At 43.4% G+C, this 14,689-nt stretch overlaps 1 protein-coding gene across 3 annotated transcripts in view; it reads left to right on the top strand.

Annotated features, from left to right (window-relative positions):
- Window positions 1-13,708, top strand: part of LOC137423738 (putative aminopeptidase W07G4.4) — a 118,308-nt gene extending 104,600 nt beyond the window's left edge. For all 3 annotated transcript variants that reach the window (XM_078773783.1, XM_068111202.2, XM_078773784.1), the window contains exons 16-17: window positions 3,279-3,460; window positions 13,237-13,708. In XM_078773783.1, coding sequence (XP_078629909.1) covers window positions 3,279-3,460; window positions 13,237-13,380 — 326 coding nt within the window. In that variant the 3' untranslated portion in view covers window positions 13,381-13,708. The remainder of the gene's footprint in view (window positions 1-3,278; window positions 3,461-13,236) is intronic.
- Window positions 13,709-14,689: the final 981 nt, after the last annotated feature.

Here is a 14,689-nt window from a genome sequence, read left to right as displayed (position 1 = left end):
CTCTCTCTGCCAGGCTGTACAGTTTACATTTTGTTTCTCACTTTTATGTCGGATCTGGATCAGGCCCTGAACCAATATTGAATTTTTATTTTATTTTTTATTTTTGTTGATACGAGATCGAGGCTCATAAAAGAGCTAACATTAATCACACAAAAAAATCACAGACATAAAACATATAATAAGGGGAGCGGTAGACAAGATTGGGAGAGATGGGGAAGCACACAAACACAACATTTGAGAGTAGGGACATCGGGAGATCTGTGGGAGGGAGAGGGCTTGGGGGGAGGAGGCATGGGAAGGGAGGGAGGGAGGAGGTGTGGGTAGGTGGGGGTGGAGGAGGCGTGGGAATGGGGTGAGAAGTATAAAACCAAGGACACTGCAAGGACTTCTAGGAACGAAGTTGGAATTTCAAAAAAGTGGATCTGGGGTGAATTAGCGGGGGTAGAAAAGATCAAGGTTTTGGATGGGGGAAGATAAGAGATGGTGGTGAACAGCTGTTTTAAAGACCTGGAGGGGGGAGTGGGATTGAAGCAGATCTTGTGTGCTTTTTCTGGTCTTCATCAATGATCTCTCTGACTCACTTGAAAATACTCTCTATCTCTTTGCTGATGACTCCACTCTCTGCCGCTCCATTTCTCAATCCCTCAGATCGGCAGTCTGCAGCCTCCTCACTCTCTGCAGACCTGGACAAAATCACAGACTGGTCAAACAAGTGGAACATGTCTTTCAATCCTGACAAATCTGACACTCTTACTATGTCTCCAGATCTTGTGCGACCTGTAGGAATGTTTGGGGGACAAAGCACAGAGAGAGCTGGGGGAGCAAGGCCGGAGAGGAGTCGGTAGAAGACAGAAAGACCACCAACCTGCCTGTGGTGAGTAAGTGAAAGGCCCTCGGAGTTAGCTTCATTGCGGGAGATTCCAATGATTCTGAAAGCTTTGGTTTCAACAGCGTGAAGCCGAGCTAGGTGTGAGGCAGGAGCACCGGCCCAAAGGGGAGAGCAGTATTCCATTGAGCTGCGGATGAAAGCCTTGTATGTGGTGAGGAGCTCAGGTGTGCCAAGGAAGGACTTCGCACGACGGAGGATGCCCAGTCGGCGACTGGCTTTGGAGGCGAGATTGGAAATGTGGTTTTCCCAGGAAAGATCATGGCAGATAGTGAGACCCAAAATCTTGAGTGACAGAACTTCTTGGAGAGGATTGTTCAGAAAGTAGATGGGAGGGTTGGCTAGTTGGTCTTTTCAGAGAGACATCGTAAGAGTGTGAGATTTGTCAGGATTGAAAGAAATGTTCCACTTGTTTGACCAGTCTGTGATTTTGTCCAGGTCTGCAGAGAGTGAGGAGGCTGCAGACTGCCGATCTGAGGGATGAAGAATGGAGCGGCAGAGAGTGAAGTCATCAGCAAAGAGATAGAGAGGATTTTCAAGAGAGTCAGAGAGATCATTGATGAAGACCAGAAAAAGCACAGGGCCCAGAACACTGCCTTGGGGACCTCTAGCCTGAACAGGAAGGGGAGATGAGAGAAACCCATTCAGGGCCACATATTGACTACGACCAGAGAGGAAGTTCGCAAGCCATGCATGGAGATTTCCATGGATACCATAGGAGGAGAGTTTGGTGAGCAGAGCGGTGTGCCAGACCCTATCGAAGGCACGTGATATGTCAAGGGAGACAGCTCTAATTTCCTGTTTGGCATTGAGGACCTCCATCCATTGGTGAGACAATTGGCTTGTTCTTGTCACCAACCCAACTCATCACACCCAACTCAAAAGATGTGGTCGGATTTTGTCATAATCCGTCCACAACCTTTTCAAATATCATGCTTTTGCAGCTATGTATTTTTTAGCCTTAACACTCAATGGTGAATACTTGCAAAAAATTCTCGCATCTTCACCACCAAAATCGAATCAAATTGCCCTTGTCACACACCCAACCTGTCCACCACGTTTCATCCGAATCCGTCCACAACTTTGACATATCCTGTTCACAGATAGGCAGGGTTGAAAACATAACCTCCGTCCACCTTAGGTGGTAGAGGTAAAAATTATCGTATCCGGATCCGGATCTTCACCAAAATATAATCAATTTATCCTTGGCAGACACCCAACCTGTACACTAAGTTTCATCCGAATCCCTCCATAACTTTTTGAGATATCGTGTTGTATATTTGTTTTGGCCCTGTCACTCAATGGTTAAGAATCACTTAAAGAACATGGGTAAAAAAGTTGATAAGTATGGATGGGGGGATGATCTGATGTAGTTGTGAACAGCCATCTCGAAGCCCTGGAGGGAAGAGTGGAATTATACAAACTGAGGAAGTTGGTTCCACAGGAAAGAGAAAAGATGAACAAATGATTGCAGGTGAGCAATATGCCTGGATTTCTGGAGTTTTCACCATAAGGGGGTTACTGGAAGACAAGTGCACCCTGTAGGAGCGTATGGGAGTGGGGTGGAAGGTTATGGATCATGGAAAGGAAAAAGGAGCTGCTAGAACAGAGAGAGAGGCCACTGACTTGTATGCAATGTGAAAGTGATAGGCCCAGAAACCCAGTTTCATCAAAGGATATACCAATTATTTTCAAGGCCTTGGTTTCCACAGCATCAAGCTGAACAAGCTGTGAGGCAGGGGCTCCAGCCACGAGGGGAGAGCAATATTCCATCAAGGTACGGATGTAGGCCTTGTAAGTGGATAAAAAATCGGACTTGCCAAAAATAGGACTTTGTACGACAGAGGATCCCAATTAATGACTGGCTTTGGATGGCAACTAGAATATGTGGTTTGCCCAATGGAGTTTGTGGTTGATGGTGAGGTCCAAAGGTTTGATTGGCTGAAGTTCTTCAAGAGGGTTGTTACCTCTGAAGGTGGTTATGTATACACCCCTGTCTGTCTGTCTGTCTGTCTGTCTATGAGTAGGATATCTCAAAAGGTTGTGCACTAATTCGGACTAAACTTGATGGACAGGTTTGGTGTGTGATGAGACCAAATTGATTAGGTGTTGGTGAATATCTGGATACTAGAATTTTTAAAATGATTCTTCACCAAAGATCCGGATGCAGATCCGGCCTATCAGTGGGATACAAAACGTAAATTGTTCAGCCTGGCGGAGGTCACCTCTCGACTGAGTGCCATTCTGGTTAAGGAAGTAAATGGGAGGTTTAGCAGACAGGTTTGTTAAGGAAGTACGAGAGCCTTTGTTAAGGAAATTGATGGGATATTTACTTCCTCCATTTTGTTTTGTTTGAAAAGGACCATTACTGTTTTCTGACTTGTCTCTGCAGCCGGTGACCATATTGGAGATCCTTTTGAGGTTTCGACGATTCGTCGTGAAGACTTTGAGTTCCACAAAGGTAAGTCCGAATATGAGGACGTTCTTCAGGCAAACAACCTGCCCTCATCATCCACACCTCGAGGCCATCAAGCGCCGGCTGCTTTCCTGATCATGGCGTCAGGTCTTGATGCGGTGAGCACTCCCAGCACCTCATGATCATCATTAAACCCCTCTCCTGTTCAAGAAACACAATAAATGCAAATTTCATACTATCTACTGAGTATACTGAGTATACTGAGCATACTGAGCACTGAGTATACTGAGCATACTTGTATACATACTGTGATTCTGGAAATTGTTTGAGAAACATTCTTCTCTATACAGGTACATACTATACAGTGCCACTATCATCAGGTTTACTTTGGTCTCGTCATAACTCCAGGTAGTTATACGATTAATTTTCGCTGCTCTAATTAATTTCGCTGCTCTAAACATTGTATCAAGGAACCTTTCCATTTCCTCTCGTGTAACTCTTACTTTGACTGTTCTTCCAAGTCTGATACAACCAGTTACAGAGGCAACAATTTATTGTTATTTATAATTCAATAAATTTTAAATTAATAAATTTACTTTCTCTTCCTTTAACAAATAGGTCAACGTCTGCTTTTTCTTTTTTGCCGTTATTGATGAGAAGCTTTTCTCCAAATTATGAAATGCATCATCATTGTCGATACGTAATGTAATGTTCTTTTGGAGCCATCATTCTGCTTTTGCTCTGCTTTTGCTCTGATTCCTGGTCTGGGCGTGTAATTTTCCTACATATGTCAATTAATTGGTTATAATCCTGTTCATGTATATATATATATATATATATATACGTATATATATATATATATATATATATATATATGTATATATGTGTGTATATATATATATATATATATATATATATATATATATATATATATATATATATATATATATATATATATATATATATGTACTACCGGTCAAAAGTTTTAGAACACCTCAATTTTTCTAGTTTTATTGAAATTTACGCAGTTTAATGTCTCGATGTACTCTGAAATTAAGCATCAAACAAATAAACAATTGGAGTTAAAAAAAGAAATCATAGAATCATTTTGTTTAACAAAATTTAATTTAAATTTTTGACTCTGCAAAGTAACCACCTTTTGCAGATACTAGGGCATGCCCGTACTATATATATATCTAAAATTATATCCCCCCCTCTATTTACATGAAATGGTTTGGTCCAAAGCGAACGGCTTGCGAGTACGGTGACAATCCCCCCCCTCTATTTACATGAAATGGTTTGGTCCAAAGCGAACGGCTTGCGAGTCCGGTGACAACCCCCCCCCCCCTCTATTTACATGAAATGGTTTGGTCCAAAGCGAACGGCTTGCGGAGTTTGGTAAAGAAATCGCCATAGCGTGGAAAAACGCGCAGGAAAGCGAAAGAATCGCAAATTAGTTTTAATTAGTTTTAAAACATAGTTTAACGCCAACATAGTTTGCCAACGTGAAATAAATGAATACGCTCTCAAATGTGCCGTCCGAGGCAGAGTCTGTTCGGCACGTTCGGCACACGTGATAGCTCGCTGCTCTCTGATTGGTTGAATCGTTTTTTGGACATAGCTCGGTAACTACTTGTCCGATTAATATGAAACCTTGAAAAGGCACATCCTCGGGTCCCCAGCAATATACCTGGCAAGTTTCAAGTATATCGGACCCGTGGTTGTCGAGAAACAGCGGTCACAGACAAACAAACACACACACAGACACACAGACACACACACACACACACACACACACACACACAGAGATTACTGGAATTATAGATAGATAACTGCTGAACACACTCGTGGCATTCTTTCTACAATGGAAATCAAATATTGTTCAGGAAGTTCTGCCCAAAACTGTTGCAGAAGTTCCCACAATTGTATTGCACTTGTAGGTTGCTTTGCTTTCACCCTTCTGTCCAGTTCATCCCAAACCAGCTCGATGGGGTTTAAGTCTGGAGACTGTGCTGGCCATTCCATGATTTGAAGCCTACCGTCTTGTTCCTTTCCTCGAAGGTAGTTTTGACATCGTCTGGAGGTGTGTTTAGGGTCATTATTTTGCTGTAGGATGAACCCCTGACCAACTAGGTGTGTACCAGAGGGTAGTGCATGGCACTGCAAAATGCTGTGGTAGCCCTTTTGGTTCAGGGTGCCAGTCACTCTGTGCAAGTCGGCGACTCTGGATCCAGCAAAAGAGCCCCAGACCATCACGCTTCCTCCTCCATGTTTGACAGTTGGTGTCACACACTGAGGAACCATCCTTTCCAAAAACCCTGCGTGATGAACCAAAGATTTCAAATTTTGATTCATCGGTCCATAAGACCTTCTTCCAGTCTTCGGTAGTCCACTGGCGGTGTTCCATGGCCCAGGCAAGCCTCTTTTTCTTATTTTGCCATCTTAGCAATGGCTTTCTTACTGCCACTCGCCCTGTCAAACCTGCAGCTCAAAGTCTTCTCTTCACAGTTGAAACTGAGACTTGCTTACTTCGACCAGTGTTAAGCTGTGCTTGAAGCTGTTGTCCTGTAAGCCGCCTATCACGCAAGCTGTTTACTCTCAGAAACTTGTCTTCTGATTCTGTTGTGGATTTGGGTCTGCCAGACCTCTTCCTGTCTGAGTTTCCTCCAGTTTCCAATGTACTACTTCCTGCAGTGCAATATTGTCCAAATAATGCTTCAGAGGGTGTAATAACAGTCTGTTCCAATACTGCTTTTATACAGACAGGTGGTTTGTAATCAAGTATTCAGCAGAGGTTGGGACACCTGTAGGAATTGTTTGCATCAACTTTCAAGGCTTAATTTACTTACATTGCTGCAGAACAGCTGTAAGTTGTTAACCCATTACTTGTTCCCTGAAGAAGGCCTTTTTTTTAACAATACAACTGTGCAATTTACATTATTTTCTCGTGTTTGCTAACCTAAACTTTTTTCTAACCTCGAGCAGTTTACTGCTTACCTTTGTACCATTTCAGGTTATTTACTGGACATTAAACAGCATAAATTTCAATAAAAACTGGAAAAATTGAGGTGTTCTAAAACTTTAGACCGGTAGTGTGTATATATTGTCGTGTGACTCCCCTCGGTTAATACCGGGATATCACGAATGGCAATCGAGCTTACTTTGAGGCGTTATTTAATGGCAGATTTGACTATATATATGCGCGGGGCAGGAAAGATAGAGGAAGAAGAAGGGGGAGATTTACCTGTGGTCCCGAGCAGTCTTCAAACCTGCAGGAAATTTTAACTCACGAACACGGATTTTGAATGTACAAGAATAACACGGCTTTATTGCCGGACCCCGTGAACAAAGAACGCGACGATATCTAAAACCCCTAATGAGCGCTCCTATTACAGACACACACATGTACAGATGGGGAGGATCTGAAAATATACGTTTTGTTGTGTTCTGTGTGGTGCGAGCTTAGCTCTGTCTGGCTGAGGTGTGTCGGGGATCATCAGGCTCATTGGCATCGTCCAGGGCCCAAGCGTGCAAGCCCACTGCGGCACTGGTGTTGGCGGGAAGAAAGGCCATCGTCCACCGTTTGCGCTCCACTAGATCCCACCGAGCCACTCGCTCGCCCCGGCCTCGTCCGCTGGCGTGCCACCGACCCTCCGCGCAACTCGAACGGGTCGTGTGCAGCTTGCTCCTCCGGCCGTGGCTGGCTCCGAGCGCAGTCGTCCAACGCGGCTCCGGTTGTCGGAAACGCCCCGACGCGCTCCCTTTCACCAAGTGAGCGAGCGGGCGTGCAACCCGCCTCCAGAGGAGACTGCGATGTTCTCCCGGATTCGGCATGGTCACAGTGCGCTGCAGCCAATGTTCAGATCCGAAGGGAGAGAGAGAGTCAAGGGTGAAGGAAGGCGAAAAGGCAGCAGGAGAACCAAAATTAAAAGCGTCTACGGCGAGGGAAGGAGGTTTGGGCACAAAGGAATCCCGAAACGAGAAGAAGAAGGGGACGTCGATGCTGGCGAGCCAAAATGCGACCGTTCGCTATTGTCCAGAATCAGAAGAAGCGAGAAGGGCACGAGAGAAGGAGGTCCAAAAACGAGAAGAAGCAAGAGAGATAATGTCGGTCACAACCATGGGATATTGCATCCAGACCAACAAGAAGAAAAATGTCGGCTCGCGGTTCGTGGTCTGGCTCGTCGTCTGACGTCACCGGCCCTTCTTCGACCACCCCTCCGCAAGGTGGGCGTGGCCTCAGCCTGCCTGAGCAATGTTTGTCTTCAAGTCGGGGTAATGCGTGGGCGCTTCCGGTCTGTTTTTCCGGTCAGGTTTTATTATTATTATTTGCTATGTGTGGTGCTTTTAATGGTGGGATTCCTAACTAGTGTCTATGTGTGTTGCCATACGGGACACAGGGTAGATCACAGAGGGAATGACGTACAAGGAAATTTTATCCTCATGCCATAATCTAGTTAACAAGCCCCGCCCCCTTGTGACGGGGACAAAGACACAAGCTTAATCCGACATTCGGGCTACACAGGTCCTCTACTTATTTACATCGAGATGGTTCTTACTACCCACGATCATCGGAGCACCTACCTATGCAGATCTACCGAAATCTATATATCCCCCCTACCCAAAATTTATTACTATATATATATATATACATGCATCCTTCAAACATTCATTAAGGAGTTTCGTTTTAAGAATTTGGATCCTAGTCTTATAAATCTTTTCATGTGTTTGTGTGATTTGTGCGTTTGTACGTTATTCTTTCAAGGCTGAACCCGAAGACGTCGGGGATTTATTAATAACCTTGTTGACTGCAGAGAGAAAATCTGTGTGGCAAGATAGGCGTGAGTGCACGGGGAAGCTATTTCACTTCTCCCAACATCACGGGCTGTTTGTAAAAAGTCGAGTCTGGTGTTATCTGTCTGCACATAACAGCTCAAGAGCCTTGTAACCCATAAACTAAATAAATAAATGGAAAGTACCTTCATACACACACAAACCCAATTAGAGTTCTGTTGTAAACGACACTTTTGGTTTGGTGGACAATCCCATTTTATAGAATGTATTTCAACTTGATACAATAAACAGAGAGACCTGTTAACTATTGGAGCAAAAATAAGTAAAACTCTATTGTAGCCAGTTTTTATTTGGGGCACAATTGGAGACAAATATGACCGTGTGAGGGAAAATGTAGAAATGCGATGTCCGGTTTCTTGTTTCTGGCGATGTCACTGCGGTATGTCTCAGTCGCATGCAGCAAACGCACGCGTTTTCTTTCAATTACTTTGTGTGGGGAGAGGGAGGATGGCATGTTGGGGGGAGTCCCGGCCCAACACATTTTGATAAAAGTCGACAGAGCACATCTGTTCATTAAAATTACATTACTGCGTCCTGTTTAAGCCTCCAAGATAATTGCAGATATTATGGAGATGGAGAGAGTGGAGATACCGTTCCAAAATGTAATAAAATATTTCTACTTGCAACAGAATAATTCCCTCCGTCGATATGCAAATAGATTTGTCACCGCCTCTGCTAATTGCTTGGCTCATTCAAGGACAAACGACAGACAAGCATGCGTGAAACCATGATCTCCATCCACCTTCTGTGGCGGAGGTGAAGACAGATATTTCTTGAACATTGTCGTTTAACATCAGAAAGTGTGGTGTGCATTAAATTAAATAATTCCATGAAAATCGACATATTTATTTTAATTATTTATCATCTGTTGAAAGATTTGTGTTGGTGTTGCGCAGAAGCAAATTTTTAAATCTTCTTCTTTAAAGTGGTTACACATGTTGTGTAAAAGATCTGGGAATGCACTTCATTGGGACTTTGTTTACCTAAAATATGATTTTTAAAAACCACCTTTAGAGGCCATTTTTCCCCGCAAAGCAGGCAAAAGCTCTTTTAGCTCTTTCACGAGCCTCGATTCAGTATACAAAAAAAAAAAAAAAGCAGGGAATTTTTCCCCGCAAAGCCGCAAAGCAGGGAGCAAAGGCCAAAAAGGGTTGGCCTTTTTCGGGAACCGTGGTTGTTGTTGTTTTTTGGTCCTCTTTTTGAAGTAATGTTTTACGGCCGGATGCCCTTCCTGACGCCAACCCTTTTTGCCGCCTTTAACGACAAACAGGGAATTACCAGTGAACTGGTACTCAATTAGCCGACCTCGGAAGGATGACAGGCTGAGTCAACCCCCCTGGCGTTAATTCAGCGATCGACCGGGATTCGAACCCAGGATCCTAGGATCCTAAGCTGGCACCCTAGCCGCTAGCCCAACACCAGGGTACCTAAAATATGATTGCACCACCCATTTGCGTCAACTGTAGTCTCGGTGAGGTGGATAAGCTGTGAGCAAACAATGTTTGTGGACTGCACTTGTCGAATCTGTTAACATGTTTCTGGGAACTCAGCATCACGTTAACCGATTGACTAAGGGATGAATGTTTAATAATGGAACATTCACTTTTAATTCATCATCACTGTTAGCAATGTTCCATCACAAAGCACATTGCATACATTCAAATTCTCCCTATTATTGTGTGGCTTCTGTATCCCCACATCGTTCGTAGTAGCAGCTTCTTTGGCTTTTTGGGACATGTGATATCATGTATCGTGGGTGTATTTGATTACTCATGACAATTTCTGAAATGCGTAACTTGCTGTTGTTTGCCAATTTAAAGTTTACGAGCAATTGATTTCTGAGAATGCAAATTCCTCGAAGAAGAGACCTGTCAATTAAGAGTATTTTGCAGCCATTATTAACATCTCCCATACATCACTTCCAAAACGTTTGCATTTCTTACATTACACCGAAATACAAAGGGATTATGGGATCGTGATAAAGGGAATAACATATTATTAACATGGACATTGCAAAGGGTAATGTAATTAATAATTGTCAAAGTAATTAGTTATTTTTATTATATCCTATGTACACCAAATTAGTGCTCCTTCCCCCCCCCCTTTTCCCACCCCCCTTTTCCCACCCTCCCATTTCCATCCTCCCTGTCCCCATTCTTTTCTCCCCTCTTTTTTTCTTTTACCCCTTTTTACCTCTTTCTCACCTTATTTTCATTCCTCTTCACCCCTCCTCTTCACCCCTCCATTTCACCACTCTTTACCCCCCTCTTTTTCCTCTCTTTCACCCCTCTCTTATCACCTCTCTTTTGACCCCTCTCTTTGCAACCCCCTCTCTATTTCCACCCTGTCTCTCTTCCCCCTCCTTTCCTACTTCCTTCTTTCTCCCCCCTCCCTTTTCCCCTCCTCCAATTTCCCTTCTCCTTTCCCCCCACCCTGCATCCCCTGTCCTCTCTGTCTTCCCCACCAGTACTTTTTCCCACTGTTCCTTTTTTCCCACCGGTCCTTTTTCCCACCGGTCCTTTTTCCCACCGGTCCTTTTTCCCACCGGTCCTTTTTCCCATCGGTCCTTTTTCCCACCGGTCCTTTTTCCCACCGGTCCTTTTTCCCACCGGTCCTTTTTCCCACCGGTCCTTTTTCCCACCGGTCCTTTTTCCCACGGCCCTTTTTCCCACTGTTCCTTTTTTCCCACCGGTCCTTTTTCCCACCGGTCCTTTTTCCCACCGGTCCTTTTTCCCACCGGTCCTTTTTCCCACCGGTCCTTTTTCCCACCGGTCCTTTTTCCCACCGGTCCTTTTTCCCATCGGTCCTTTTTCCCACAAGTCCTTTTTCCCACCGGTCTTTTTTCCCCACAAGTCCTTTTTCCCACCGGTCCTTTTTCCCACCGGTCCTTTTTCCCACCGATCCTTTTTCCCACCGGTCCTTTTTCCCACCGGTCCTTTTTCCCACCGGTCCTTTTTCCCACCGGTCCTTTTTCCCACCGGTCCTTTTTCCCACCGGCCCTTTTCCCCACCGGTTCTTTTCCCCACCGGTCCTTTTAATCAGTCTTAAGATGTGGGAAATTGCACCAAAGTATGTTGTTACAGTGTGATATAGCCACGGTGTGACCATCAATCATGTGACTTATCCCAGGGTAATTGCCGAAGACGCTACCCACCCTGAGATTTCCAGTTGTCTCGGGAACAAATGCTTAGGCCGTGTTAATGCAGATTTGATCTGTACGACTAATCCGTGCACCAGGATTGACTAACCGTTCATCAGGAGCTTCAATGCACTAACCTGCGTTCATGTACACACACGTGTGCTCTCAGAATAGGCTATGAGCCAGACCCCCCAAATTGACCGGTCGGTACCATACAGATGGAGTAAGGCTCATTGTGATTTTTAGCAAGATATATGTCCCTAGATATGAAAGAAAAGTGATAGCAGTGTTTAACTCTCGGCCATCTCTGTGTTATCACCCGAAATATTATTATACGCCCGCTTCGCTTCGCCAAAAAATGTGATATTTGCTAAAATTGGAATAAATATGTTTTTAAGGACCACAGAGTGCCGAGATCGAGATCGAGATCGTATTTGTTTGAGAGATCATGATAAACCTAGAGTGTGGAGCAAGTTTGCATGCATTGTCAAATATAATGTAGCTGATGTTACAAACCTACTTTAGGATACTAGCTAATACCAAAAATTACACAGATACCAAAAGTAGTAGACGAATAAACCTAAAATGTTCAAAAGCTGTGTTTCGTTCCAAAATATCAAAATTAGGGGGTATGGTTGAACATATTTTGAACTTTGCCAAAATATGTGCCCCAAACAACCACCATATTACGAAGTAATGATATATTCCAATGCAGTGGTTCCTTGCGAAGATTTTGAGGGGTCAAATGTTACTCTGGGAGTTTTCATTTTTGAAATATTGACAAAAATGTACAATGTGAATTCTGAACTCGAAGCGATTTCGACCACTTTTTCACTAAATTTAACATATTTTTTGTCATTATATCAATAATTTGATAAATAACCCCCACAAATGTTCTATATTTCTATTACTATATTAGTTGGCATCCAGTATGCAAATTATTGGCACTCTGTGGTCCTTAAAAACATATTTATTCCAATTTTAGCAAATATCACATTTTTTGGCGAAGCGAAGCGGGCGTATAATAATATTTCGGGTGATAACACAGAGATGGCCGAGAGTTATACACTGCTATCACTTCTTTTTCATATCTAGGGACATATATCTTGCTAAAAATCACAATGAGCCTTACTCCATCTGTATGGTACCGACCAACCCCCTTGGCTCATAGCCTAAACGTCTGATTCAGTCAGAAGTATAACCTGGCTGTATGAACACACCTTTCATCCTAATGAAATGTGATGGTTGCATTCCTTTATGAATAACTGCACGGTATTATAATATGAAGTGAAAGATGACCGGTACAGACGCAAACGTTGTATTGTGTGACTGGATGCCGAATCGTGTGACTCGACAACTGAAAGCTCTCATGACCACATTCTTTTCTTATTTGTCGTTATTACCTCTGGCATCGAAGGTGGGCGGAGGTTATGTTTTCACCCCGATCTGTCTGTCTGTGAACAGGATGTCTCCAAAAGTTGTGGACGGATACGAACGAAATTTGCTGGACAGGTTGGGTGTGTGACGAGGACGAATGGATTCAGTTTTGGCGAAGATCCACATCCGGATCTGGATATTAGAATTGAAAAAATGATTCGTTACCATTGGCGTTGGCCCAAAAAATGATATGTAGCACGATATCTCAAATCCTTGTGGATTGTTTAAGACGAAACAAGGTGGATGAGTTGGTTACGTGACAAGAACAAGCCAATTCGGTTTTGGTTCAGGTCCAACTACAGATCCGGCCTATCGGTGTGATCCAAAACGTAAACTGTTCAGCCTTGCTGAGGTATGCGCTCCACTGAGTGCTGAGTGCCGTTCTAATTCGATTTTCAATGACTGTTTCATTCATGATGTCATAACCCATTTGTTTTGTGATTCTTTTGAGCTTCAAATGCAAATCTCCAATGGCTAATTCTTCCCGAACTGTGCCCATTCCAGCATGGACGTGACTCTGCCAAGCCCTTGCCTTACTCTCATCTGGATATTGCAGGCTCTTCAGGCCCCTTCCCTGGCATTCCCACCGGAGCCCCCATTGCAGCCCTAGCAGGTCATTACCTTCTCGGTCAGATTGTTCGTGCCTAACTGTGCTCATGTTATTCTGCTCGTGCATCCAATCATCCTGCAAACATTTATTCATTCATTCATCTCGTTTTACACTGCCAAATGAAATTGCTTCATTGTATACCCGTGGAGGCCTTCTCCACATTACATCGGCTTTATTATACTAATCCAGACAATTAATACCTTAATTTCTATGAAAAGCCATTGATTGGCTCATGTGATTATCGTGCAATTGTGTTTACATCGTTCTTTTGGGTGTGAATGAGAATCTTAATGAAGGAAGTGTTATTCCATTCCAAACTGTTTTGACTGGTATTGATGCAGTTCCAAGTAAAAACTGAAAAACGTTCTTACAATTGTGCAAATCGTCAATGCATCATTTTTTGCAATTTTACCTTTGTCTGTCTTTTCACTTTAATGAAGTCATGTACACCACCGACCAATCACATCATGACAACTGAAACAAGAAAAAGAGCAATCAGAGATTGCAAACCCTCGCCAGGATGTATTTTCAGTGGTTTTTAAGGCTTTTGTGTTAAAACGAATATGGCGGCCGAACCACGTGACCGATGACGTCATCGTTATATTTTTTTCCCCACCAGTTTATGCCGACATGGCGCTCAAGAAATTTCATCTCGATTGGATGAAGTTTTGTACTTGTCGAATTATGACGTCATAATGGAGGCACCTATGACATCATCATTAACACATTTTATTCCCCATGAAGAGTTCTTTACAATGAGCCATGTCTCAATTTTTTCTATTCAGCGCTTTCCGAGATATAGAGGTGCAAACTTTTTCGATTTTTCCAACATTGCGGCCGAACCACGTGACCTATGACGTCATACTTACACAAAAAATTATACAGGTGGAGATGCACCTCTGGTGAAAATTTCCTATCAATCGGATCAACGGTTGCAGAGAAAATCATATTTATTCTGTGGGGACAAACAGACAAACAAGAAGACGTCATGCGGAGCACGATACTTGCAAAATACGCCCCCCCCCCCCCCCACCCCAAGAAAAAAAATTCCATTGATACAGCAAATTGTCCATTTCATCAAGATTAAAATTGACAATCTTGATCAAAGCTCGGATCAATAGGAAGAAAAGTGACGATTTTTCAGATGAAAAATGATGATTTTGGAAGGTTGACCTTGAGTTGATCTTTGACCTTTTGCCCTCAAAAATAGTTAGTTTCCCTATTTAGTGACTCAATGTGCAAATGCTGTTCAATTTTCAAGTCAATCGGATGAAAATTGAGGATATAAAAAATTTGGCCTATGTTGACCTTTTGGCCTATGTTGACCTCAAAAATACTTGGTGGTTG

The sequence above is a fragment of the Myxine glutinosa genome, chromosome 3 (assembly GCF_964187855.1).
Source record: "Myxine glutinosa chromosome 3, kmMyxGlut1.1, whole genome shotgun sequence".
In the NCBI taxonomy this organism is placed as follows: Eukaryota; Metazoa; Chordata; class Myxini; order Myxiniformes; family Myxinidae; genus Myxine; species Myxine glutinosa.
The sequence above is the reverse complement of the archived record's forward strand: the minus strand, read 5'-3'. Positions and strand labels throughout refer to the sequence as shown.